At 42.9% G+C, this 25,681-nt stretch overlaps 3 protein-coding genes across 7 annotated transcripts in view; all 3 read right to left on the bottom strand.

Annotated features, from left to right (window-relative positions):
• LOC113021218 (myosin-10) overlaps nt 1-10,548 on the bottom strand; it is a 76,721-nt gene extending 66,173 nt beyond the window's left edge. For 4 of the 5 annotated variants that reach the window (XM_026165740.1, XM_026165735.1, XM_026165738.1 and 1 more), the window contains exon 1: nt 9,856-10,548. The gene's annotated coding sequence lies outside the window, so the exon portion shown is untranslated. Of the gene's footprint in view, nt 1-9,566; nt 9,834-9,855 lie in introns of those variants that run through there. The other variant, XM_026165736.1, reaches the window with a different exon arrangement.
• Nucleotides 10,549-10,623: 75 nt separating this feature from the next.
• On the bottom strand, nt 10,624-16,118 carry ddx47 (DEAD (Asp-Glu-Ala-Asp) box polypeptide 47). The gene is made up of 12 exons (XM_026165743.1): nt 15,924-16,118; nt 15,618-15,711; nt 14,566-14,754; nt 14,414-14,485; nt 14,136-14,254; nt 13,595-13,666; nt 13,326-13,442; nt 13,072-13,218; nt 12,341-12,478; nt 12,177-12,247; nt 11,868-11,997; nt 10,624-10,978 (listed from the first exon to the last, which is right to left on the bottom strand). Exons 1-12 carry the CDS (start codon nt 16,047-16,049, stop codon nt 10,817-10,819), a joined length of 1,437 nt encoding a protein of 478 aa, XP_026021528.1. The 5' UTR covers nt 16,050-16,118; the 3' UTR covers nt 10,624-10,816.
• A 105-nt stretch (nt 16,119-16,223) lies between these two features.
• On the bottom strand, nt 16,224-23,975 carry wbp11 (WW domain binding protein 11). Its single transcript, XM_026165741.1, has 15 exons — nt 23,826-23,975; nt 22,400-22,516; nt 21,954-22,243; nt 21,007-21,844; nt 20,392-20,478; nt 20,250-20,281; nt 20,049-20,142; nt 19,592-19,788; nt 19,149-19,282; nt 18,882-19,039; nt 18,553-18,786; nt 18,296-18,421; nt 17,909-18,190; nt 17,573-17,758; nt 16,224-17,479 (listed from the first exon to the last, which is right to left on the bottom strand). Exons 5-15 carry the CDS (start codon nt 20,453-20,455, stop codon nt 16,791-16,793), a joined length of 2,196 nt encoding a protein of 731 aa, XP_026021526.1. The 5' UTR covers nt 20,456-20,478; nt 21,007-21,844; nt 21,954-22,243; nt 22,400-22,516; nt 23,826-23,975; the 3' UTR covers nt 16,224-16,790.
• Nucleotides 23,976-25,681: the final 1,706 nt, after the last annotated feature.

The raw sequence follows: 25,681 nt of genomic DNA, 5'->3' as shown, positions 1-25,681 counted from the left end.
AATAAAGTAATACAGTGAAGAAGGGAACTCATATGTCAGAGTATTTTTGCTTTTAAAGGTTTTATTATTCATATAATAATCAGCTAAGAGTGTTTATATTTCTGTTCTGTACTCAACCAGCTGCATATTTTAATTGCTGGCTCCCTACTTTATAACGGAAACTGCTTGCCTTCACATTATCAGTCTTTGCCTTCACATTGTCACTGTTTGCCTTCACACTAGCAGGAAACCGCCACCCACGAGTAAGAAACAACCTTGTAGAGAACACGAAGTTTTTTGATAAACCACACCTGTTTTCTTGACAAGATAAGGATGATATTTCCTTTTTTGTATGCTTCATGATGTGTATAAATAAAGCCAGACTGCACCAAGGAGGTGTGTGAGTCTCTCCCTGAGTCTCTCACCCGTGCACGTTTAAAACTGCTCTAAGTGTCTGAGTGATATTTCATTGCATCTGAGTACTTTGATAATAAAATATCTTTAACATTTAATTGGTCCTTCGAGCCGGAGTGGACATTGATATTTTTTCAATGCTCCAATAGGAGACCTTCGTCAAGTCCTGACGTCGTGAGAAGCCCACGCTGTCGACTCCTCTCCAGGCAGAGGATAAAGTCCAGAGACGTGACGTTCGGGTTCTGGCCAGCGTTCTTATAAGAGGTCCACGACTTCAGGGGTTGATGAAGGAAACCAAAGCAACCACACAATAACTCAGGTGAATATTTAGCACTCACTCACATCTTGCGCAAAACGACTGAGGCAACCTGTGGTCTGTACATTAAATAGTTTCCCGTCAATGTATGACAGATTAATTAAGTAACATTCTCGTCTGAAAAAGGACTGGTAGAGGTTACAGCTCGCCTGAAAGAGGGCTTGGAGCAAGTTTAATGTCAAAATACGACAGGATAGTAACATTCTCGTCTGAAAAAGGACTCGTAGAGGTTACGAAGCAGCTCGCCTGAAAGAGGGCTTGGAGCAATGTAGAAAGACACAGTGTTGCCCAGAATAAAAAACTCATTACGCGTATAATCTGTTGTTTTACTGTTTTGTTGGTGGAGTAAGTTGATTTTACAGCACATTAAGGAGGCTGAACTACTCCACCGAATTGTTTACCGTTGGTTGCTCGAGTTCTGGTGGAACGGGAAAAGGTTGTGTTTCATCACATAAAATTGACACCGCTTTCAAGGCTAGCTTGAAAGTAGAAGGCCGTGTCAATAGCCTCTCCCATTCCTCGTGCCAGAGAAAGCACCACGGGTGTGTATGTGTGTGTGTAAACGCAAATATATTTATAAATAAATAAATAATAATAACAAGAGGAAAAAATAATAATGGGTAATAAATCAACAAAACTCACTGCTGACGAGCAGTGGCTAGAGAAAAAATGTCCAGGCGCCGGACTAATTAGCGCAAATAGATGGAGAAATCCAAAGAAACTAAACTGCCCTGCGTGGGAGGGACAATGTACTCCCTTTGCAGTGACTGCTTTAAAAGAGACCCTCCAAGCGGAACTAAACAATGAAAAAAGCTTTAAAAAGAAAGCCAAACGTCTCACAGAGTGGCAACATTTTAAAGCCTGGATGGCAGAAAATGATAAACGCACAAAGGTGCGAGAAGAGAAAAAGAAAAAGAAAAATGAACAAAGTAGTGAACTAAAAGATCCACAACACCCAAAACCACCTCCTCCATATGTGCCTGCCCCCGGCCCGTCTAATCAGCCAGTATCAAAAAACCCCTTCACTGACGCGCCAGGCCCATATGATTCAGCAAGACAGGCATTAAATTTAATGACAACAAATCACCATAAGGAAGACATAGGGAAAGACCCGTCAGGTAGGGATATGGGAGGACAGATTGACCCCCCAGGACCGTCAGGTCTGTTTCCAATGATAGCCACGCCCAACCCAAGATATGGCCAACTAACGGGTGGCGATAATAATGAAAGAGACAACAACCCTTTCCTATATGTTTTCAGAGCATGGTCCCAAACTGACAGATTTAATGTTTTAAAGGACGTTCCACTGTTAAATGAAGGTTTTGAGCCATGGAGGGAGGCAGTTGAGTTAATTAGAACACACTGGCACTTGAATGGCCATGAAATGCTCCAGGTAATTCAGGACTTATTAGGTCTAAAAATGGGAACAGTAAAGGGAGACTTCACGGGGTCAGATGACCAGGGTATAGCCCTGCTCCCCACCTCTGAGCCTCTAAGGGCTCAGTTGGCAGGATTATATGAAAGGATTAGAGTCCGTCTAGCCCCAAGAGCAGATTACGGCAAAATAGGCGAGATAAAGCAGAAGGAAGCTGAGACTGCCTCTGACTTCCTCGATCGCCTACGCCCAGTTTTCAGACAACATTCAGGTTTAAATTACCAGGAGGAGCCACAAACACCATTTCAGCAACAGCTAAAAAATGCATTTCTGAACGGCCTCCTCCCAAAAGTGAGGGCCCACGTAGAAAAACACTGGGTCACACAAAATACAGGAAGTCTGTCAGATGCACTGCAATATGCTGAACACGCAGTTAAAATACAGAAGCAAAAAGAAAAAGGAGGCGTCTTTACTGTAGATCCAGCAACAGGATTGGTGGCATTCTCTGGAGAATACAGAAGACATAAACCAGGCCCCTACAAAGGAAAAGGAAAGGCAGGAGGAGGGCGAAAAGGAGAGAGAAGACTGAAAGACACAAGCTGCTACAATTGCGGAAAGGAGGGGCATTTTGCTCGCGAGTGTAGACATAGAAAAAAGGATGACACTGAGGAAGAGGATGAAAGAAATAACAAATGACTAGGAAAAAGCACAGAAGCAGAGAGCAATGAAAACACGGACGTGTATAACATAGAGCAATTGCTTTTGGGCTCTGAACATAAACCAACTGTAATTATATACGTAAATGGGCAGCCAATGACGATGCTCTGCGACACTGGAGCATGTAAAACTGTACTGATTAAAAAACCACCAAAAGTGAAATTCTCTAATGATACTCTGATAGTTAAGTCAGCATCAGGACATGTCAGTACTAAATCACTGACTGAGCCTCTACTCTTATCTCATGAAGACAGCGGCCGCAGCTGTAAAAACCAGTGCATATATGACCCATCTTGCCCAGTTAATCTTCTAGGGAGAGATGCGCTAGAGAAACTGGAAATAGGAGTATTGCCAGGACCAGAGGGCATGTATGCAAAGCTAATGTTAAACGAGAAACAAAGTCCAGCAGATTATCAGATTAATGTGTGTCAAGGACTCGGACAGCCTCACTACTACTGGACATTAGACCTGCCCTCACTAGAGCCTTTACAACACATAGCAAATCGATATCTGCCAACTCATTCAACACGACAGGACTACACTCAGTATCACAACACATTGAGGTTCAAACAGAGTCCAGGTCCTAATCCTGTGTATGACCAAGAAGTACACAAGCTAGGACCACAAATGCTGACATTACAGTACCTATATGTCACCCAAAGTGGTAATGCAGTGTGCTCTGTGCTGCAGCCTGAGGCAGTACAACGAGTAAATAGGATGCCAAATCCACATGTGTCAGTAGCACACAATGACAGTACTGAGTGGAAAGATTTAGGCCGCATTCTCACCCAAGTTGAAAGAGACAGATATGAAAAAACTGAGGACACGCATGAAGGATGGCTACAAGGTTGCAGAACGGGATGCATGAGATACACATTAGGGTGGGTGATCACTACCCACCCAGCCACATACATGACTGACAGCACTGATTTGCATGTGCAGGAAGATAGTGAAAACTGACATGTACTCTCATTAGAATTACACCCAGAACTACAAGAATTGCCCACAACACTATGGTCCACAGGATCGACAGATGTAGGATTAATTAAAGGAGCAGATCCTGTTGTAGTAAAAACTACTACAACCTACAGGCCAGTTAAACCACAATATCCCTTGACGGCAGAAGCAAAAGCAGGGATCAGGCCAGTAATTGCAGATATGGAAAAAGCAGGCATTTTAGTGAAAACAACTAAAGCAACCTGTAACACTCCAATCTTCCCAGTGAAAAAAGCAAACACAGGAAAATATCGCCTAGTGCATGACCTCAGAGCAATAAACGAAGTAACAGAACAAATCCCACCTGTGGTAGCAAATCCACACACAATCTTAAATCAAGTGACGCAAAAAGAACAATGGTTCTCAGTCATAGATCTGTCAAACGCGTTCTTCTCGGTGCCATTACACCCAGATTCACAAAATCTGTTTGGCTTCACCTTTGATAACGAAAAGTATACCTATACAAGACTGCCACAGGGTTTTCAGAACAGTCCCACCCTGTATGCAGAGGCATTAAAGAAATCTATGTCACTATGCACACTCCCTGCCACAGGGCAATTTCTTCTGTACGTTGATGACATTCTCGTCACGGGAGATACACGAGACAACTGCAGAAAAAACACCATGACTGTGTTGAAACATTTAGCACAGCAGGGCCATAAAGTATCACAGCACAAGTTACAGCTGTGGAGCCAAGAGGTCACATACCTTGGCCACAAACTCACAGGAGAGGGAAGAACACTGTTAGACAGCAGAAAACTAGCAGTACAGAATGCTCCAAAGCCTCTCACAAAACAACAAATGATGAGTTATTTAGGTCTCTGCAATTTTTGCAGATGCTGGATACCTGAATATGCTCTGCTAGCTCAACCTTTGCAAAACTTAATTTATGGAAAAAATCTAGCACTGAAAGATAAAATAGAATGGACACCAGAAGCAGAAAAAGCATTTAATGATCTAAAACTTGCACTGCAGACGCGCACAGTTTTGGCATTGCCAGACTATGAAAAACCTTTTTACTTGCATGTAGACGGAGGTGCAGGCTACATGAAGGCCGTTCTAACACAAGCCTTTGGGGAAAAGCAACGCCCTCTTGCATTTTATTCGTGTAAGCTAGATTCAGTGGCCTCAGGACTGCCCTCGTGCGTGCAGGCATGCGCAGCTGCAGCAGAGGCAGTTAAGAAATCCGCTGACATCGTCTTAGGACACACATTGATCGTCAAAGTTCCCCACGCTGTAACCTCCATCTTACTGCAGGCGAACTTGTCTTATCTCACACATGCAAGACAGCTCTCATACGTAGGCATCTTGTTATCACAGTCACACATTACAATCGAGAAGTGTGGTCAGCTAAATCCCAGCACACTTCTCCCCACATCAGAAGATGGTGAAAAACACTGCTGTATGGAAAAGCTAGATGAAGAAACAAAACCACGAGCCGATATATATAGCACACCACAGTCAACTTTCACTGACATTTTTGTAGATGGATCAGCTTCTAAAAATAGCTTAGGTCGCAACTGCGTTGGTTATGCAGTAACCACAGTAGACACAGTTCTGGAAGCAAGACCTTTGACTTCCTCTAACTCTGCACAAAGTGCAGAACTTACAGCTGTTGTGAGAGCATGTAAGCTGAATGAAGGAAAAAGCATAAACATACACACAGACAGTCAGTATGTCTTTGCAGCAGTACATCATTTCGCAAAGATTTGGCAGAACAGAGGCATGGTCACTTCTACTGGTAATCCAGTACAGCATGCACACCTTTTAAAAGAACTGCTAGAAGTGATAACACTGCCGAAAAAATTAGCATTGTGCAAATGTGCCGCACACCAAAAAGATAACTCAGAAATTACTAAAGGCAATAACTTTGCAGACCAAGCCGCAAAAAAGGCAGCACAACAACATATACAAACTTTAATATCTGAAACATCAACGTTAATACCACTTGATGTACTTAAAGATGAACAGAAAGCTGCATCCATCACAGAACAGAAAAAATGGTTAAGGTGTGGAGCACAGCTAGAAAATGACCTAATGACCTGTAATGGCAAACCAATACTGCCAAAATCTCTACACAAGACAGCAGCATTAGTGACACATGGCTTAACGCATTTGTCAACGGGTGGAATGATGAATGTCCTCTCTAAACACTTCTACACTCAAAATTTTGAAAATTCAGCAAAGGAATTCATCAGAACATGCATGATTTGCCAAAGACATAATGTACAGGGGAACCTCCGACCACAAAGAGGTCATTTCCCCACACCACCTCACCCTTTCCATACAATCCACATGGATTTTATTGAACTTAACGAATGCCAAGCATCAAGATATGCTCTAGTAATTATAGATGTATTTTCAAAATGGCCAGAAATCTATCCAGTCAAAAGAGCAGATGCAATATCAGTGGCAAAGTGTTTATGCAATCACTTCATCCCCACATATGGCATTCCCAGTCTGATAAGGTCAGACAATGGAACACATTTTGTTAATGACATCATCAGCAAAGTCTCTGAAGCTCTAGGATTTAGCATCAAACATCACTGTGCATATCACCCACAAAGCGCAGGATTAGTGGAAAGAACTAACGGCACAATAAAACAGAGATTAAGAAAATGCATGGAAGAAACAGGAAGACCATGGCCTGAATGTCTAGGCCTAGTAAAGATGTGGATGAGAATAACACAAGGTTCTCAGAAACTTACACCTTTTGAAATCATCCACGGGAGAGCGTTTCCATTGCCAATTACCAGTGAACCTATTAATAAATCAATAAGGGAAACTACCCTAGCAGAATGGATGACTAAACTGTTTGAAAATAAAGAGATTGTGTTAAACAACCAACTGCCGAGTGATTTCTCTCCAGTGTCTTGCAGGTTACAACCAGGTGATTGGATCCTGATCAAAGTACTCCAGAGAAAGAATTGGAGTTCACCAAGGTGGGAGGGCCCATACCAAGTCCTACTTACCACACCCACCGCCTGCAAAATAGCAGAAAGACCATCTTGGATCCACCACAGCCACTGTAAAAAAGTGAGTGACAATCCAGACGCTTAGACGCCGGCTCCCCTGGCTTCTAGGTGATCTATTGGTGAAGGGAAGGGCTGATTGGGTATATCCCGCCCTTTTTTACTTCTCGCCAATAGTCTACTCACCAGAAGTCTAGGTGTGCCTGGTCATCATGAAGACACTTGTCCTCCTAGTGGCCAGCATTGCGCTCCTAGTGAGCCTACTAACACTCACCCAGATGAGAGGAAATAAACAACACCACCTGCAAAAAAGATGGACACATGATAATTCGCATCTACGTGACCTGAACCAAGACCATAACCACCCATGGATGAACAACGCGTGGTATAGATATGTGTATGATAGAACACGCACCGACAACAGCACGGAATGCTATGTATGTTCACATATGCCAACAACAGCCGTACACGCAACAATATATGGAAAGGCACCTGAACTTGACGAAGCGATGTGTGTGTTCAACAAAGCAACAACTGGCAATTGCACACGCAGAGATTTGATGGCAACAGGACTGACCCTAAAAGGTCAAAGCACAAAGAAAGAAGACCTAATTCCATGGTGTAGTGACACAGACGTCAAACGTGTCACGAAACCACTTTCACAACGACGTATCCTAATTGAACAGACAACCCCTTGTGCCTACAATCTGACGAACTGGAACTACACCTGCAACGAAAAACATTGGGTAAACGTCAAAGCCAACAACACAAAAAACAAATCATTCGCCATAGTTTTGCCGCCGGACATACAGCACCCAATGTGTTTCAACTTCTCCGATGGAAACAGGAAACTTGGACGAAACCGCAACTGCACACAGACACTTGACCTGACCCAATCCAAAGGAATACACACCTTCAAAAATTGAACTTTCTGGGTCCAGGGAGCCGCTTGGGCCTGCGGGCCTAAAACCTACTTCATGCTCCCACCGAACTCCACCGGTCTGTGTGCACCAGTACTAATTTCAGACCACACCTTCAAGATCACAGCAGAGACACACACGTCAAGAGCAAAACGTGAAGTTGCTGAAGTCACTGAAGTAATGCCACATGACTCAATCTATGGATCAGATGTGCCCAAGAACTTCAAACTATGGACTGATGGTCAGAAAGTCCTCCACTCCTTGTTCCCTTGGGTAGGAGTTGGGAAAAACATGCTGAGGATCGAGACACTTGACTATCGATTTGGACTGTTCCTAAATGCTTCAATGAAAATCAACAAAGCGCAAAATGAAGAACTCGACGCAATACGCATTGTAGTGATGCAACACAGAGTCGCACTAGACATGATTCTAGCTGAAAAAGGAGGTTTGTGTGTATTGTTTGACACTACATGTTGTACATACATCCCAGACAACATACACTCACAAAACATGACCGACGCTTTGAACACCTTGAGAAAGATTGAAGATGCTGAACAACAAGACTATGTCACAAGCACTGATGATTGGTTGACATGGTTACTAGGTGGTTCATGGAAGTCCCTTCTGATTAAAGGACTTGTTGGAATAGCATGTTTGCTTTTACTGTTATGTGTTTTCACAACATGTGTAGTACCCTGTCTGAAGAAAATGGTATCAAACATGGTGACAACTTCTATCAATGCTTATGTGATGATGTCTCAAATGGAAGAAATTTTGAAAGATGATCCATACAGTAATGTTTAGTTTAATTGAACACAGGACTGTTTTATGACGTTCAAACCGAAAATGTTTAGACAAGAGGTTATGAACTGACAAAAATAACAGTACTGTCATGTGAGAAATCTAAACAACAGGAGGGAATGTCAGAGTATTTTTGCTTTTAAAGGTTTTATTATTCATATAATAATCAGCTAAGAGTGTTTATATTTCTGTTCTGTACTCAACCAGCTGCATATTTTAATTGCTGGCTCCCTACTTTATAACGGAAACTGCTTGCCTTCACATTATCAGTCTTTGCCTTCACATTGTCACTGTTTGCCTTCACACTAGCAGGAAACCGCCACCCACGAGTAAGAAACAACCTTGTAGAGAACACGAAGTTTTTTGATAAACCACACCTGTTTTCTTGACAAGATAAGGATGATATTTCCTTTTTTGTATGCTTCATGATGTGTATAAATAAAGCCAGACTGCACCAAGGAGGTGTGTGAGTCTCTCCCTGAGTCTCTCACCCGTGCACGTTTAAAACTGCTCTAAGTGTCTGAGTGATATTTCATTGCATCTGAGTACTTTGATAATAAAATATCTTTAACATCATATGTCAGACAATCAAATAAAAGTTGCGAGTCAGACTTCAGTGTAGGTTTGGCAGCCTGGCACTGCACAACAATAATGCGCGTACTGCGGAGACTACACCGCTCTGCCAGAAAACCAAACGGGACAGATGGACGACGTACTGTGAGTGTCACATACAATAAGTCGCTCTCGTTCTCCAGGGAGCTCGCTGTATACAAAATAACCCGAATTTTAACACCTATCCAGGTAGCTCTGGAAACTATAAACGCCTGAAACATGCAGCTGAAGTCGCCCTTCCAAATATTAGGCTAATAACTGCGTAATAAACCTGCGCAACTGACGGAGCTAGCTACATAAGTGGGTAACGGGAATAAGTCACGACACGGTTAATTTAAAAGAACGAGTAACAGCGGCTAAAAGTTATTGTCTGGAGAACAACCATTAGGATAAACAAAAATAAGGTTACTGTCGGAGAAAATTATTGTCATGAGCCAAAAGAAAGAGTCATAAAGCTAGCTTACCACAGTCTGCACTTTTTCTGTTACGTATTAAGAGTTCAGGTGTTACCAATTAACACGTTTCTATGGTGAGAGAAAAAAGAGAGAGAAAGAGTCCTCGAGGTCAACCAGAGCGCTTATGACGCCGAGCGGTGGATTTTGAACCCCGCTACTCAAATAAAGACTACAGCCAAAGTAAGTTTCCAGAGCGACCTCCATCCCCTATCCCGGAGGCTGCTCACTCACTGACGCCGTAATAATCACCACGCGCCCCATCGTTCTTCGCCCTCGCGGCTGGCGCGAGCAAACTTACCTGCAGCAGTCAGAACCTGTTCACAAAGCTCCCCCTGATTCGACCCTGAACGCAACTATACAGCTGCTAGCCACAAGAGAAATGCAGGCATGTATCTGGGCTTCGGTATGCACCACAGTGCACAGTGCTGCCTCCACACTCGGGCCCCTCCTAAAGAGAGCAGGCTTGACCACCGCTGCTCCCGCCTACGGTGGACTGTGCGCACTAGAAAGTGATCGCGCAGATCAATACGCCACACTGTCGCACTCTTGTCAGGATTCAGCCGCTAATAAATTTTTATGTGCGTGCCTTCACGCCTGTCAGAATCCCCTCAATGGCATTAATGAAGGCAGCAATAATGAATACACTGTCGGGCATTATGCTGCGGTGGATACCTTTTAAGATCTATCCCACAAATATCTAGGCACTGCACACCCACTACATGCAGCCTAGAAGCGATTGGGCTCTCGCTTTGCGGTCTTTCTCTGCCCTTCTCCACTATTGGCTGGAACAAACCAACCCCCCAATTTGCTGCAAACCACTGACAAGCATAAAAAAAACCCAAAACATAATAACTATTGCAACTGCTGCTTGCATGCATTATAAAACCGCCTCAATTTGCCACGCATTGTTATTGTTGTCTAATACCTCACATGTTTTCTAAACAAAAAAGCTAGAAAACAAGAAGGGTTAAGTACTTCTTAATAAAACATAATGTGGCTTTTGACTGAAACAGCTCCCTCTTGTGTCTGAAAGCAACATCAGCAGCGGCACCAGCTCACACAATCGTGCGACTTCTTGAGTTTTATTACAAATGGAAACATGTCACCAGGGGCGAGAAAAACATGTGTTTTCTGTAATTAAATAGTCATTCACTTTACTAAGGAAGCAGTGGAAAACGTGTCATAACAATGAAAGTTTCAAAAGACGGTAAAGGCGTTGTATGTCATAGTTCTGTACAGTCTGTTAATGTTGGGGCTCTTCAGCGTCCGCCCCTCCAGGCTCCTCCGCCACGCTTCTTCCCTCCTCCTCCTCCTCCTCCTCCTTTAACCTTCTTCCTCACGCCGGTCGCCTGTTCCGTGTCATCATCGTCTCCGTCCCCTCTTTTAGGCCTTTTCCTTTTGTCGCCTTGCTCCTTCATTTCCTGGGGAACACAAACGTTTTCTTAATGTTCATCTACACTAATAGCTGACTATATTCTATATACAGGCATTTTAGGTCAAGACGGAACAAGTTTAATTTTAAAAAATCAAACATTTCTAAATATGTATTTTTGAAGAAATTAGCCAAGGTTTAGCCAAGTTTCAAACATTTGTTCGTAACTTTTAGTTTATGCTTGCAGTCATTGCTCTTTTAAATATATGGTTACATTTAAATCATTACACTCCCCAACAACTTTACCACCTACACCTGCCTGTTAATGCAAATATCCAGTGTGGTCAGTTCTCTGGTCATCTGCTTCGAAACTTGAAGCAGATGACCTGCGGCAGCAGAAGACCACACAGAGTGCTGCTCCGGTCAGCTAAAAACAAGGAACTGAAGCTAGAAGCTGCATGGTCTCATGAAACAGAAGGACAACAGAAGATTGGAAAAATGTTGCCTTGTGTGATGAGTGTTGATTTCTGCTGCCACAATTGGATAGGATGGTAACAGTTGGCATAAACGACATTTTATCAACAGCTCAGGTTGCTGGTGGTGTAATGGTTTTGGGGATATTTTTCCAGCACACTTTGGGATCCTTAGCACCAACTGTTTACTGTTCATACACCACAGCCTGTCTGATCATGTCCATCTGTTTATGACCACGCTGTATCCATCTTCTGATGGCTGATTTCAAGAGGATAACACACTGTGTCACAAAGCTCAAATCACCTCATGTAGAAACATACCACTAAATACTGATGCATTGGCCAGGCAGGCTCAGACGGGTTTATGCACCATTGTTTTCACACAGCATGTTTTTTTCTTCTTCAAATTTTAGGCTATACCTGACAAATACAGAGAAAAGACACAATAAAGACAGGATGACTTACTATTTTGGCAAATCTCTGGGCCTCGCTCACCCTCTCCACCAGCATCATCACTTCCTCCTCTTGGGTTGGAAAGGCTGGAAGTTTCTTCCCAATCAAGCTTTCAATTCGCTGGAAAAGCTCCACATCATACCTATGGTTATATGGACACCAGACACATTTACTTGCTGCAGTGACCTTCCTCTCCAAACCACAGTATTGCACAACTTACTCAACCATGTCAAAATGGTATAAAAATGGCAATAAGTGGAAACAAAGCAGAGATGTTATTGTATATGGAATGACTGGTGACAATAAAAAGGCCCTTCTTACTGAGTGACGAAAGTGATGGATTTTCCAGATCGTCCTGCTCTGGCTGTTCGGCCAACCCTGTGAATATAGTCCTGTAGGATCAAACACATCCACAGATCAGCTCATCGGTGAAGTGAAATAAATCATCAAACGCACCACCAACATGATTATCAGCGCCTCGGTACCTTAGAGTGAGTGGGAATGTCATAGTTGATGACGCAGTCGACATGAGGAATATCCAGTCCTCTGGATGCCACGTCAGTCGCCAGCAGCACCGACCGAGACTTGGACTTGAACTTGTTCAGAGCTCCAAGACGTTTATTCTGCACGGCGAAGGAAGGAAGATCCAGATCACGTCACAGTATCCACCAGAAAGAAAAAGGGAAAACTTTCACTTCCTTAAAAACTCCATTTGATAAATGTCTGTGTGCATATTTACACACAACTCATATCATACATTAGGTCACATTTGCTGTAATGCCACAAAACCAGAAAGAGGGCTGACATCCAGCCAAACGGGACCAAAGCTGGTCAACATTCACTTTCATTCATGAGTGAAAGAAATTTTTCTTGGTCTACAAAAACACCATCTTAGATGGTGCAAAGAGCTCTATTCAAACATTTAAGTGAACTGCAGCCTGATTTGAATGTAGATTTGATTGTAGACTGCTTATGGTAAACTGCAGACCATGACAATGACTTCCAGATGTTTCCAAATGGTACAAAAAGTACACTAACTTGCATGTAAAGTTAATTAAGCATGACTTTAGCATGTGTTGCAAGTGTGATCGTAAACCAAACTGTTTACAGGGTTTTATAGTATGCGTAGGTAATGCTGACAGAGCAGCAGGCACTATAATGAATGCTAACATCTCAGGTTAAATCCTTATACTCAACCGAGTCTCTGAAGCTTTACCTGACTCATCTGCCCATGTAGAGGGATAGCAGTGATGCCGAGGTTCCTCAACAACAGCGCCACCCGCTGGGCTGTGTTACACGTGCTGCAGAAAATAATAAAGGAGTTCCCGGCCAGCTCGTTCAGGATGGAAACCAGGTAGCAGTCCTGTTGGCAAAACCAAGAGCTAAACTTACTGAATATAAAACAGCTTCAGCAGGTCACAAACACAACTGTCAGCACATGGTCAGCACATGTACACGTGTGCACCCTACCTTGTACTTAGATGGTATAAAGATGTAGTACTGCTGCAGTTTGTCTACTGTGGAGTATTTCGTAGACACCGCGCACTTCACAGGATCTTTCAAAGCTGCTCTCTCTAGTTTCTGGACCTGTAAACATATGACAGAAGGTCAGGCAAAGGCTACTCTGGCAGCTGCTTATTACTGTCCCCCATAATGTGCAGGACAAGGACGGCTAAAAGAAACGCGACTAACATTCTCCGTCATCTAGAGTCGACAAAGAGAGAAGAACACAAAGATACCTTTTTGGTCATGGTAGCCGAGAACAAGAAAGTGCGTCTTTCTCTTGGGATCACCTTCAAGATTTTATCCACCTGGTAAAAAAATAAATAATAATAGGTATAAAAATGACAGTTTACATGAGCTACATGCTTCTTGAAATTTGTACAGGTTAAATTCTCGAAAACCTTCTCTGTTTATAGGCAAAGAGCTTCACAAATGGACACGTCACAGGCGCAAATCTAGCCTGAGGCGTTGGAGGTGTGGAGCCCGTAGCCAGCAGGTTTTTAATTTAAAGCTCAGCCTATCAGCTATTAGTAATCTTTCAAAATGCTCCACTGTCAACCAAAAAAATATACGTCAACTTGGGTTTTTACCAGCTTACGGCCAGTAATGTGAAGTTTAGGTAAATTTCACTTTTTGGATTTAAACTGCCATAAAGGTTGTCACATTCACTTTAAAATGCTTTCATCAATAACCTTTGAGCCTGCCATTTAACAGCACACTGAGGAGGATGTGGCTGAGGTGCTATAGTGAGTCTCCTACCAATAGGAAGCTACTGACCTCAGTTTCGAAGTCCATGTTGAGGATTCTGTCTGCTTCATCCATGACCAGGAACTTCAGCGCTCGTAGAGAGAAGCCCTTTGTGTTCTCGAGGTGATCGATCAAACGACCGGGCGTGGCTGGAAAAAAACCAAACGATTTTTTTACTTAAAAGTATATCATCAAAATCAGTTTATAAAGGATACAAATAAAGGATACAAACATTACAACAGTGGGTGAACATAAGCAGACGTGTGAAGTGTGAAAAATATGCAACGTTCTTAAAGGTAAAGTCTTACCAATAACGATGTGTGGCTTTTTCGCTAACACCAGGGACTGGGACATCATGTCGATTCCACCAACTATCACGGCTGCAACGGAAGACAGACGGATTTAGAGCACAGAGCCTCCCGCACTACTGCAAGCCGCCTCACCTTTCAAGGACACGTACCGCACTTAACGCCGATACTGGAGCCCAGGGCCTCAAACTGCTCAGAGATCTGAAATGCCAACTCTCTAGTGGGGGTGAGAACAAGTGTGTGAAGCCTCTGGGGGGAGGCCAGCAGCGACTGGAGGATAGGCAGAGCGAAGGCACCGGTCTTTCCTGAACCAGTCTCCGCCAGGCCAATAACATCCTTCCCTGCAGGTCACAAGGAGACAAGAAATGTTACGCACTTTAACCTTTAGAGATTTAAACAAGTCCTGAGATTCAGACTGAAGCGCTGCTCCTTTAGCTTCAGTCCATGTTAAATCGTAATGATTCACAGAGAAATATGGAGAAGTTTCATATGTTACACGTACAGATATGAGGTGTGTAATCACGGTATGAATTTGAGCACAAACTGATTTCCAATCCTCTGCTGAGATTTCAGATTTCAAATCCCTGGGCCATGCATTTAGCCCATCATCTCTGATTAACAGGATATTTGCTGTCATTGTTACTTCAACTTGTTTTTTTGATGGTCTAGTACAATGATGCACAAATGGTGGCTATGCTAATGCCAAAACAAAGCTGAAAAGTAGCCATACAAAAACATATAAAAACAAGTTCATGAATATTTGAACATTCAGGGACTGGTAGTGTCGGAGTAAATCTGCCTCTTTTAATAATTCAATTTATTCATGTCCTTTCTTCACTTTGTATAATAAACATTTGTCCCAGTCTTGTAGAAAGTTTTCTTCTTTCTTTTTCTGTCTGTATGCGAGTTTGTCCATCACAAGGATCTCCTCAACAACAACCACCCATTGTCTACAGCTCATTGTTTAAAACCTTAGGGGACTTAAACAGCATGGACGCAAATGGCCTCTAAGATGATCCAAATAGAGGATCTGAAACAATCGTTGGAATTACATAACTAAATATTTCCCGCAGAGCAAAAAGAATTTTATTCCAGAAGGGTTGTATTTTTCCTGATGTCCAAAAATGTGCGTATGGTTGTTCCGTGTGATCATGTACTGTTACTTGAGTAAAACTGACAGAAAGAGGTAAGCGTGATTTCTCACCTTGCAGAGCCACCGGTATAGCTTCTATCTGGATCTTCGTGGGGCTCTTCCATCCCAGCTGATCACAAGCCTCGCATAGGACATCAGTAACACCCTGTCGGAAGCAGACAAACGGTAGAAATCTTTGTAACACGATCGTAATTGTGTACTAGCGCCGTATATGTCTCACAGACATATCCCATTCATATTTAAAAGGATAAAATGAGGTTTACATAACACAGCGGAGTTGTAGCTAACTCGAACAGCAGTGGTCTCTCCGTGTTAATGTGCCTGACTCTTTTCCTTCACTCGCTGAAGCAAACCTACCAGATCCTTGAAGCTCTTCACCGTCTCGTCGTTTTCTCCGCCATCACCGTGATCGCTTCCTTCATCGCTGCTCGAAATTTCGAGTGTTTCGTCTGTGTTTGGCTTCACGCTCTCCTCGTCCGCCATGCTTTTCGCCCCAACGTGTCGTCAGTTCCGCACTGCGCAGATGCGGAAACGAGTTCGAGCTTAAGCCGCAGTGGATGATGGAAGTTTGTGTTTACGACCGAAAACGCCAGTGATTGGCTAAAAATACGACATGGGAATTTCTGTCGCGGATTGATTCACACTGAAACAAGATTAAACCAGTTTTTTGAGTTTTTATTTGGCTGAAGATCAAACAGTTTTACACTTTTACTGTTGTCAGTGGTTGGAAAACATTCTATAACTATTTTTATGTTAGGAGATCTGCAATAAAAAAAACAGAAAAAAGTAATACAAGATTGCTTCTAAGGTCAAGTTGCAAACAGGTGGTTGGAAGAAAAACAATTTCAGAGTTAAAAAACAAGACAAAAAAAACAAAACAATATGCTGGATGTGAAAAAGCACTTCTGTGCAGAGCATAGTGTTCTTCTCTTGAATTGACTATGCAAGTTACCCAGTAAAATAAACAGATTTCTTACTCTTTTTGAAAAGCACATTCTTGTTGATGCAACAAAAATCTAACCCAGATCAAATGAATATGAGCCTGTAGAGAACAAAGCTGAGGGTGTAGTGGCCTTTCACTGGTAGGTGACAGACAAACTGATTCTAGCTGAAAGTTTGAAGACGGCTACCTCTATAACTCTGCACAGAAAACACAAAACAAACACACTGCTGTTGTTCAGCTTGCCACACTGATCATCATTATCGGCAGTACGCTCCCGAGTCTTAGAGGAGTCCCTCCATCTCCCTCATAAAGGCTTCATACACCTGGTCTTTAGTCTTCATGTTGGGCTGAGACACAGCACCCATCTGTGATGGATTGGCCACGCCCATAGGAGCTGTTGCCGTGTGCTGTTTCTGCCACTGGCCTCCTCCCACACCTTCATCTCCCCTCCTTCCTCCAACAGAACCCCCTGCTTTCTCCATGGGCCCAGGTGCTGCTCCTGGCATTGTTCCAACCTTGTCCCTACGCACCCTCAGCGCTGTGGGCACAAAGCGGGTCACCTCTGCCTTGGGATTGATAATTTGAGGTTTGGCAGAGATGGTAGCCCCGCCTGCACCGGCACCTGCTGCCAGGTTGCCTCCTGCAGCTGCGACAGAGGTGATGTTTGCGCGTTTTTCGATGGTGGGAGGGTGGTGATGGCTGGGGGGATTGCTGCCCGGATTGGTGCCTGTGGAGGCAGCAGCTGTCCCAGGCGGAGGGGGCATCTGCATGACACCAGGTCGCATGGGCATGGCAGGGGGTTGCAGGTTGGTCTGTAAACCGTCCTGGCTGGATCCTGAGCCTTTTTGTCGCTGAACAATGTTTGGAGGAGCACTCAGCACATTGGAATTGAGAGGTGGAGGGAAGAGAGACAGAGGTGGTGCAAGAGGACGCGGAGGCCCTCCAGCTCTTGGGGGAGGAGGCGGGATACCTACAAGGAGAAAAAAAAACATAAATGAGAAATGCATTCAACAGAAGTTCTCACTATTTTATATCTTTAGATTGCCTCCACACACGTGCCTACCTGGTGGTGCTGGGGGTGGTAATCTGGGAGGTGGACCACGTGGTGGAGGGCCTGGTGGAAGGCCAGGAGGGGGGCCTGGTGGAGGACCAGGTGGTCGACCTGGTGGAGGCCCAGGAGGCAGAAGCCGAGGCATTGGAGCCCTCATTCCTGCAGGCATGCCAGGAGGCCTCAAGAACGGAGGAGCACCTGAAGATAACAGAAGATCTCTTTGAAAAAACGATGCAGAGCACTCACACTTAGAGAAGTAGAAGACCCCCACAGAACAGGCACAGGAAATTATTCTAGTATGACTTCAGAGTTGAAGCAATCAATCTTTTAGGTAATCAGAATGCAAACCTGGTGGGGGGCCAGGAGGTGGGCCAGATGGTGGACCAGGAGGCCTCATTGGTGGTGCCGGAGGTGGACCAAGTGGTGGAGGTCCTGTCATCGGTGGCCCTTGCATGTGTGGAGGCCCTTGCTGTCCCGTGGTCCCAGCTGGAGGGGGTAGTCGCTGATTGGCCATGAGATGGGACTGGTTGTCCCCTGGAGGGCCTCTGTCCTCAATGTCAGAGCTGTCTGATTCATCTGTGTATTCTTCCTCTACCTCTTCTTCTTCCTCCTCGTCAGGAACTGACTGACCTGAAGACAAAAAATGAACAAATAAAAATGGCATAGCATATCATCATACAAAGAAAAGACACTGTGAGGAGCACTAGCTTAGTAAGTGCTTAGCACTAACAGTACCTGCCATCCTTAACATCATGGCTTGCAGAGGTGTAATGGCCTTGGTCTTCTTCACAACCCTCTTCTTCTTCCTTTTTCCTTCACGGGGTGCCTCTGCAGGCATATCTGCGAAACGTACGCTACGACCTGCAGTAGTTAAATAATAACAAATTCAGGAATACAACAGAATAGAAACAGTTATAAGATCAAGAGATAAATAAAGGCAACAAAGACGTGAGTTGAGGCTTAAATGTGTTGAAGCAGTCAGAAACACTCACCACCATGTCTTTCACTTCTGTCTCTATCTTCTTCTCGTTCTCTCTCATCGTCCTGCCTGTCCAAGCGCATTCTCTGTTCACCATCTCCCCCTTCATCTCTCTCTTCTTCACTGATGTCTTCAGAGTCGCTGTCGTCATCAATATCGTCCTGATCTCTGTCGCTCTCACTCCCGCTGTCCCGATCTCTCCCCAAATCCATTGCAGAGTCCTTTTCAAATCCAGGAATGGAAGGCTCTGTTCAAAGGAGAAATAGTGTAACAAGAAGAAATGTTAAATTATAGGTGGAAAAAAATCATTTGATTATCAGAGGGAAACTGGCTGTATCTCACCTGCATCTGTGCCGTAACCGCGTCGAGCAGGTCCATACAGTGCCAGGACCTGAGGAGGTGGGGGGCCAGGTGGAGGCCCAGGGGGCTTCTTCCCTGGAGGTAAGCGTGGGACACCTGGCACTGTTGCCAATGCTGGTCCGGAGGACGATGGTCCTTTACTAAGACATGCATAAAAACAGAATTAACTCAACTGCCCATTAAAATTCTAAAATGTCACATACGGAGTTTAACTGCTGAAACTTTTACTACTCATTGAATGAGTCTTACCCAAAAGTGGAGCTCTTCTTCAATATGGAGGGAGGCTGAGCCCCTGGTAGTGGGATGTCCTGGATGTGGATACTGGATGGGGCATGAGGCATGTCTGGTAGAGGGATACTGTCAACCTCCACCAACTCTGCATTCTGAAAAAGAGGAAACGTCACACAACAGAGTAAACAGAGAGCACAACAAAGGATAAATAAGGTAATGGAGCACACATCTGAAGCAATCAAGCTCAAGACAAATAAAAGACGAGTAATGGGTTTTGGTGTCTGCCCCAAAATATTCATAATCCTGACTTTTAAGATTTTTTTGCAGCCCAACAAGGCGTACACAAGCCTGTAGGACAATGTGCATACAATATACCTCTCATTCCTGCATCAATTTATGCAAGAATTATTATAAACTGAGGAACCCCGCCCCCCAAAACTGTCATGTAGTTTCCAACACACCTTGACTGAGTCAAAATAAAGAGACAGCTGCCCTCTTTTAGTCTCATAGTCCAGTTCAAGTTTGCGTAGCTCTTTGTAGGTTTCAGGATTCTCTCTTTCGTACAGACGAACAATGCGCTCAAATGTCTCACGCAACTTCTTCCTCTTGTCCCGCAACACCTTCTCATTCAGCAACGGCTGCTGAACTGGGTTGAACTCTGTTCAGAAACAAAGTAATTATTTTCATTAGAAAAGCAGCAAATTAATTGTAGAATTCAGATTTTGACTGTGATTTTCTGCTGTTACCTAAAGGCCTGAAATACTTAAATACACACACTAATTATATATAGCATTAATCTACTGATACATGTGTTCCACAAGCTCAGGTCCTCTACAAGTGGCAAACATACAACTAAATAGTTACAACTAAATATATCTCTAACATCTAAATTGCATAAACTCTGCCCTGTCATCTCACCCATCTCATCCAGCTTCTCCATGTCTCTGATGATCTGTCTGGGATCCTTCATCTTCAGGACTGCTGCTCTCACCATCATCCTCTGCTTCTTGTTCTAATATTTCCAAATGAAAACGATGTTACCATCATATTATCACAGTATTGTTATCCTGTATTGCATATTTAGAAATAACTTTTTTTTTTTAAGTGAATGGTTCTAACCTTTTTTAACTCCCTTTTTCTGGCCTCCTTTCCTGTAGAAGGGGGGGAAGAAATGACCATTTTTATATCTAATCAGCAACTGAGCAATATCCAGCAGATCAATTCATGATTGAATTAGCGCCAGTTTGTTATCAGCACTTACTGGCCTGGTCGGTGGGATTCATAAACTTCCCACTCTTGGTGGAGGAGGTTGAACGTCGCCCCATTGTGACGGTAGGTCTCCTTCACGCTGCCATGTAATACAGCAAAACAGAAGAGAAGTGACTTGTAAAGGAAACCTTACGTTGTTATTTTGTGGTACGTTCAAGAATAAGTCGGATTTTGTCACAACCTAAAAATAACACTTTTAGCTCATATTTATGAATCACTGAGACTTTAAACAATGTTTGAATTCATTTTTGACAAATTGCAGCCTCCTTTTTGTTAATTCTAACTTCGATATCAAGGCAGTTTAACCAAACTATCTACAATACACGCCTTAAAGAATTTTACTGTTAGCTATTATTAGCAAATAAGATAAGAAAGTTGACAATCAACGCACGAGTCAAACTATCTAAGCTCTTTGCACAATTAAACTATTGAATGAGCTGATAAACACCACAGAGCCAATCAAACATTTGTAACACATACATACATATGTTAAATCATGCCGGTCAAAAGCATTTGCCTGGCAGGTTAGCGGCTAACGTTAGCTTGCACTTATAGCTAGGCCCGCGTTAGCAACGAAAGCAGCACAGGAGGGAAAAATTCACTGTACCTTTTGTTCAGTAAAAACTCACAGGGCACAACGCCCTACACACACGCACACCTCCGTGTGGCAAAAGCAATGCAACACGTTTTGCGTACGTCCTGAAAGAGAAATCCAAACCCCCCAGGATTGAATATCACACCGTGGCTTCGCTAACTGTCCGCCATGTTTACTGCCGCGAATGAAAGCGGAAAGGCGATTTTGACGTCATCAAAACAAGCGAGCAGTGAAAGAAAAATAAAACTAACTGGGCGAACGGTATTATTTAAAACTTCACTTCATAGCATTTGTACATATACTAGGACTTTATCATATTCATATTGTGTGGCGCAATGTAACTCTAATGATAATGAAGGGTGATTCTCGTTACAGGTTCCAAGACTGCAATCTAGCGATACTGCCCCCTGATGGTTACAAGCAGCAATTACAACCTCGCTGCACTGATGTGCCAAAAAGTGATCGTATGCCAATCACTTTTTGCGTGTTTTTTTATGTCTAGATCTCTTTTTATGTTTTTATATAGTTGCTTATATTGTTAAATAGGCTGCAGTAAACAGAGTTTAAAAATGGGTTATATGTTATATGTTTTGTAGCAGTGCTCCTGCTGCTCTACATTCACCTCTCCTTTGCTCTTTTGCTCGGTGGATGTTGAGGATTTGGCTAACTCGAAATGTCAAAATCATATTGTGGGATTTTGACTTTTTGCCCATACACAATGTCAATTTCTTCAAGTCCGTCCTCGCTGGTTGATGTCTCCACCATAGGACGATTCAGTCTCTCCCACAGCTTTTGTTTAATACTTCTCCCCAGCTCTAAACTGTAGGGACGTTTGCGGCCATACTTGGACCTGCAAGAAGAAATTCAATCAAAATGATGCATGTGGTCAAAAACCATACTGTAACCATTTTAGAGCTGGTGATTTTAAAAAGTGACAGGACATTTGGAGACAAACGTACGTCAGCATGCTATCTACCACCTCATGGTAGACTCGCTGATAATCTTCCACTGAGAAGTTGTAGATTTTTAAAGTGCTGTCACTGGAGCTGGTTGGCTGGTGGTTGGTACTGCATGGCTCGGGTCTGGGGGGCAATTTTTTTGACACTGGCAGGTCATCATGGGAGATTGCAGAGGGAGGCACTGAGGTCTTTGGAGGTCGGGAAGAACTGGATGCTGGGCTTCGCTTCCTTTTCCGGGGCTGACTGACTGTTCTGTCACGGCGCCGGGGCCTCTGGGTTGAATTAACAACCTGGGGAAAGGTCAGAAGCACACAAGGGAATGTCAGTAGTTAATAGCGACCTCATTTTTTTCAAACAAGACAAAAATCTAAATTTGATGAACCACAATGAAGTCCAAACTTCAAAACCCTCAAATGATTCTGTTCCTGAAATTTTACACATCCAACCTGGTCCTTGCTGCAGCACGGTTGTTTCCTGCTGGCTCTGGGTTTCATTGCATCACGGGCCTGGCATGCAGTGTTTCTCTTACAATAATTATGGTCTTTGAGGTGAGGCACAGTAAGCTGCAGGTATACACAAAAATGACAGTAATGCAGACATCAGTTAGTAGTTCATGAAACATTTAAAAAATAACAAACCCTTTCATATGTCCATAAACTACTTAAACCACTCGCATGGTTGAATAACTTGTCCACAGTGATTGTAATGACAAAAAATATCCAACATGTTCACATAAAATCATAAGAACTAAAACCAGGACAATGCATCAAGGTCAGTGTAATAAAAGACGTGTCAACTTATGGGCTCGTCGTGTTAGAGCTTCACTGCTGCATACCCCCAAATGACATGTCAAATAATAATTTGCATAAGCTAAACAAACACCAAAGTCCATGTTGTATTAAACTCTAATTTCTGTTATAATCATTGCTGCTTATTGCCGTTTTTGAACAATGCAGATGCACAAAATACCTTTGTAACTGGCTAAGCTTGGTCACGTGTGGCACTTATATGGTTTAAAATGACATGTAGGATATAAAGAAAAGCAAGCTGCAATAATAGGAGAGCCCTGCCTTGTGTGTGGGGGGTAATGAGTTCAAGATCATCATTAGGCTGTGGTGTAATGAGGGACCTCTACCCAGAGGTGACTGTCTTATCAGGTGAATAATTGTAGCATAAGCCACAATGAAGAAGGAGATTAAAACTTTAGTTAAAAAAGCCCAAAAGCAGAAGCTTTGAGGATTTTAAAGATGATCACAGTTACATGTGGCTCCTGTAAACATGTGACAGTGTGTGTACATTTGAAAATTCAGATGATGCTGCAGAACATTGCTTGCATATTTGTAAATAAACATTTTGGGGATTAGCTTTTCTACAGTGAATAAAGTCTCAGTGTTTACTTGTTTTATTCCCTGATTTTAGTTTTAAATACAAAATAAAGGCCCCCAATCAGGAACATGCACAGCCCCCCCCGCCCCCCCCCCAAAAAAGCTAGAAACAGGCCTGGTGATCATTATGCACTTGAGTTAATTCGAGATGTAAGATACTCTACTTATTAGCAAAAACTGAACATTTTTATCCCAGCTGCAATCTTTGGTGACATGTCTGCCACAAGATCATTTAATACACGCAAAAGAAAACGTTATTATAGGTAACATACTAGTTTAAATGACTTTATGCACAGTTTACCCGTTTACAGCTACAGTGCAACAGTCTAACATGCAGGTATAACTCCCACGTGCACAGGCACGTTTTTAATGCTTTTTATCCACATTTATGTCGTCTATATTTTCATGTTGCCCTGTTGCAAAGTGAACTCTTTCTGGCCGTCGAGTAAATATTCAAAACTTATTGAAAACGGTCATAAAATCTCACATTTTCCATGATGGATGATGGTTGCTGGGTCGCTTTCCTCCGTGACATGGGAGTTGGACACTTGTAAGGCTGCAAGAAGTCTTGAGCAGAAAGTTGTCTTACTTTTGCAGAAATCCCTTGTAGCTTTGCACAACACGCCGAGTGAAATCTGTCTGAACTATACCAAAAGATGCAATGCAAATAGAACCTGGAGACGCATAGCAACCACGCAACCTGTCATTTTAAATCACGCATTTTTGTACCTACTGTTAAAAATCACTGTAATAATTGTTTTTAGTGAGTTTTTCCCTCAGTTCAACCTCAGTTATGGCGGCTTTTTTTAATATTTAGGCATCCACATAATTACTCCATCAAAGTGGTGCGTAATGATCATACGAAAATACGTCAAAACAGAGCAAAAGTGGTTTTATTTGCCACAGCATATCACAGCAGCTCATTGTATTTGAAAACTACTGGATTTCATAAGTTGTGCTTATTTTATAAATGGCCCGGAGAGTAGCAAATTCTCTCTTTCTACTCACTGTACTGAACCCGCTGCACTACCCACTTTCACCAATAGGTGTCACCCTTTTACCGTGGAACCAGCTATGTACAGCTCCAAAGTCAATCGCTAGAGAGATCTGTTGCAGTAATAACTTCTTTCCAAAAGGTGTCTGTATAAAAATCTCTGTTATGCTCTGTCAGTTTGCAGTGCCTTAGTCTGTGGTGACATTTTTGTTGGCTCATGCTCATGAATCCACATGCAACGCACCCTCTGTCCCAGCCTCAGAAATGGATTTAAGACGTTTTAGTTTGATATATCGCCCTGTGGTCAGTTTTTGACATTCGTTTTGTTGCGGTCTTGAAAACAGAAAACAGTTACATCTGAAAGAAGATTTTAAATAAAACAAAAAGGGACAATTATATAATACATAATAATACATAAATGTCTGTTTTTATACAGCACTTTTCTGCTCCACTTGCACACTCAGAGCACTTTATGAAACATGCCTCATTCACCCATTCACACACACATTCATACCCTTTTGTAGTGTTTTTTAAATAACATTGACATGCATTCTCACTCTATACTGTTTATGGCATACAGTATCTGCTTTGTTGTTGTATCACTAAAATAACTTTTGCTTAAGCAACATGAACCCAGATGGTTTAAAAAACAAAAACAAAAAAATCGAATGGCATTACATAACAAGAGAGAAACAATGACTGGAATGTGCAATGTGGATTTCGGTAAGTGTATAAAAGAGGCAACATTTCCTTGTACCATGTGGTCATAAACAGGTTGCTCTTCATTCTAAGAAAGAGCTGGATGTTTACAGAAGATGTGACGGTGTCACCATTTAGTTAGAAAGTATTAGGCCAAACTCTTTAAATCTTTGAATTTAGATGTTTTCAGTCCTGTGGCCATAGGTGTGTAAAATGTAGTACCAAGCCATGCAGTCTGCCTTTATAACATATTGTTTGTGAATGAACGGGTTGTTCTTAAGAGCTCACTGAATTTGAGTGTGATAGTGTGATAGGATGCAACAGTTGCAACAAGTTAGTTTGTTAGTTTGTGAAATTTCTTTGGTCCTACATGTACAACAATCAGCTGTTAGTGCTATCTTTAAGCTTCTATGAGTCCACATCACAGAGAGCTGGGCATCTTGTATGCCCAGCTCTCCTCCACTCTCAACATACCCTGGAATAACAGCTCGAAGAAGGCTCACAACACCATAAATGACTCCTCCCATCCAGACTACAAACTGGATCTAAACCAGGGATGTCAAACTTATACTACACTGTGGGTCACATACAGCGTACCTGATCTCAAAGGGGTCAGACTCTTTCTGTCAGCTTAAAGAAAGTTACTACCT

This window comes from Astatotilapia calliptera, chromosome 4, assembly GCF_900246225.1.
Source record: "Astatotilapia calliptera chromosome 4, fAstCal1.2, whole genome shotgun sequence".
NCBI classification, from domain to species: Eukaryota; Metazoa; Chordata; class Actinopteri; order Cichliformes; family Cichlidae; genus Astatotilapia; species Astatotilapia calliptera.
The sequence above is the reverse complement of the archived record's forward strand: the minus strand, read 5'-3'. Positions and strand labels throughout refer to the sequence as shown.

What these genes read in the sequence shown, in the direction of transcription:
- wbp11 (XM_026165741.1), bottom strand. Translation starts at nt 20,455, where the DNA reads ATGGGGCGACGTTCAACCTCCTCCACCAAGAGTGGGAAGTTTATGAAT. An exon ending in GAAAAAGGGAGTTAAAAAAG is followed by an intron (nt 20,143 to 20,249) that starts GTTAGAACCATT and finishes TGGAAATATTAG; the next exon opens with AACAAGAAGCAGAGGATGAT. An exon ending in AAGAAGAGCTCCACTTTTGG is followed by an intron (nt 19,040 to 19,148) that starts GTAAGACTCATT and finishes TGCATGTCTTAG; the next exon opens with TAAAGGACCATCGTCCTCCG.
- ddx47 (XM_026165743.1), bottom strand. Translation starts at nt 16,049, where the DNA reads ATGGCGGACGAGGAGAGCGTGAAGCCAAACACAGACGAAACACTCGAA. An exon ending in ACATGGACTTCGAAACTGAG is followed by an intron (nt 13,667 to 14,135) that starts GTCAGTAGCTTC and finishes TTTTTTTACCAG; the next exon opens with GTGGATAAAATCTTGAAGGT. An exon ending in TCCATCACTTTCGTCACTCA is followed by an intron (nt 11,998 to 12,176) that starts GTAAGAAGGGCC and finishes ATATAACCATAG; the next exon opens with GTATGATGTGGAGCTTTTCC.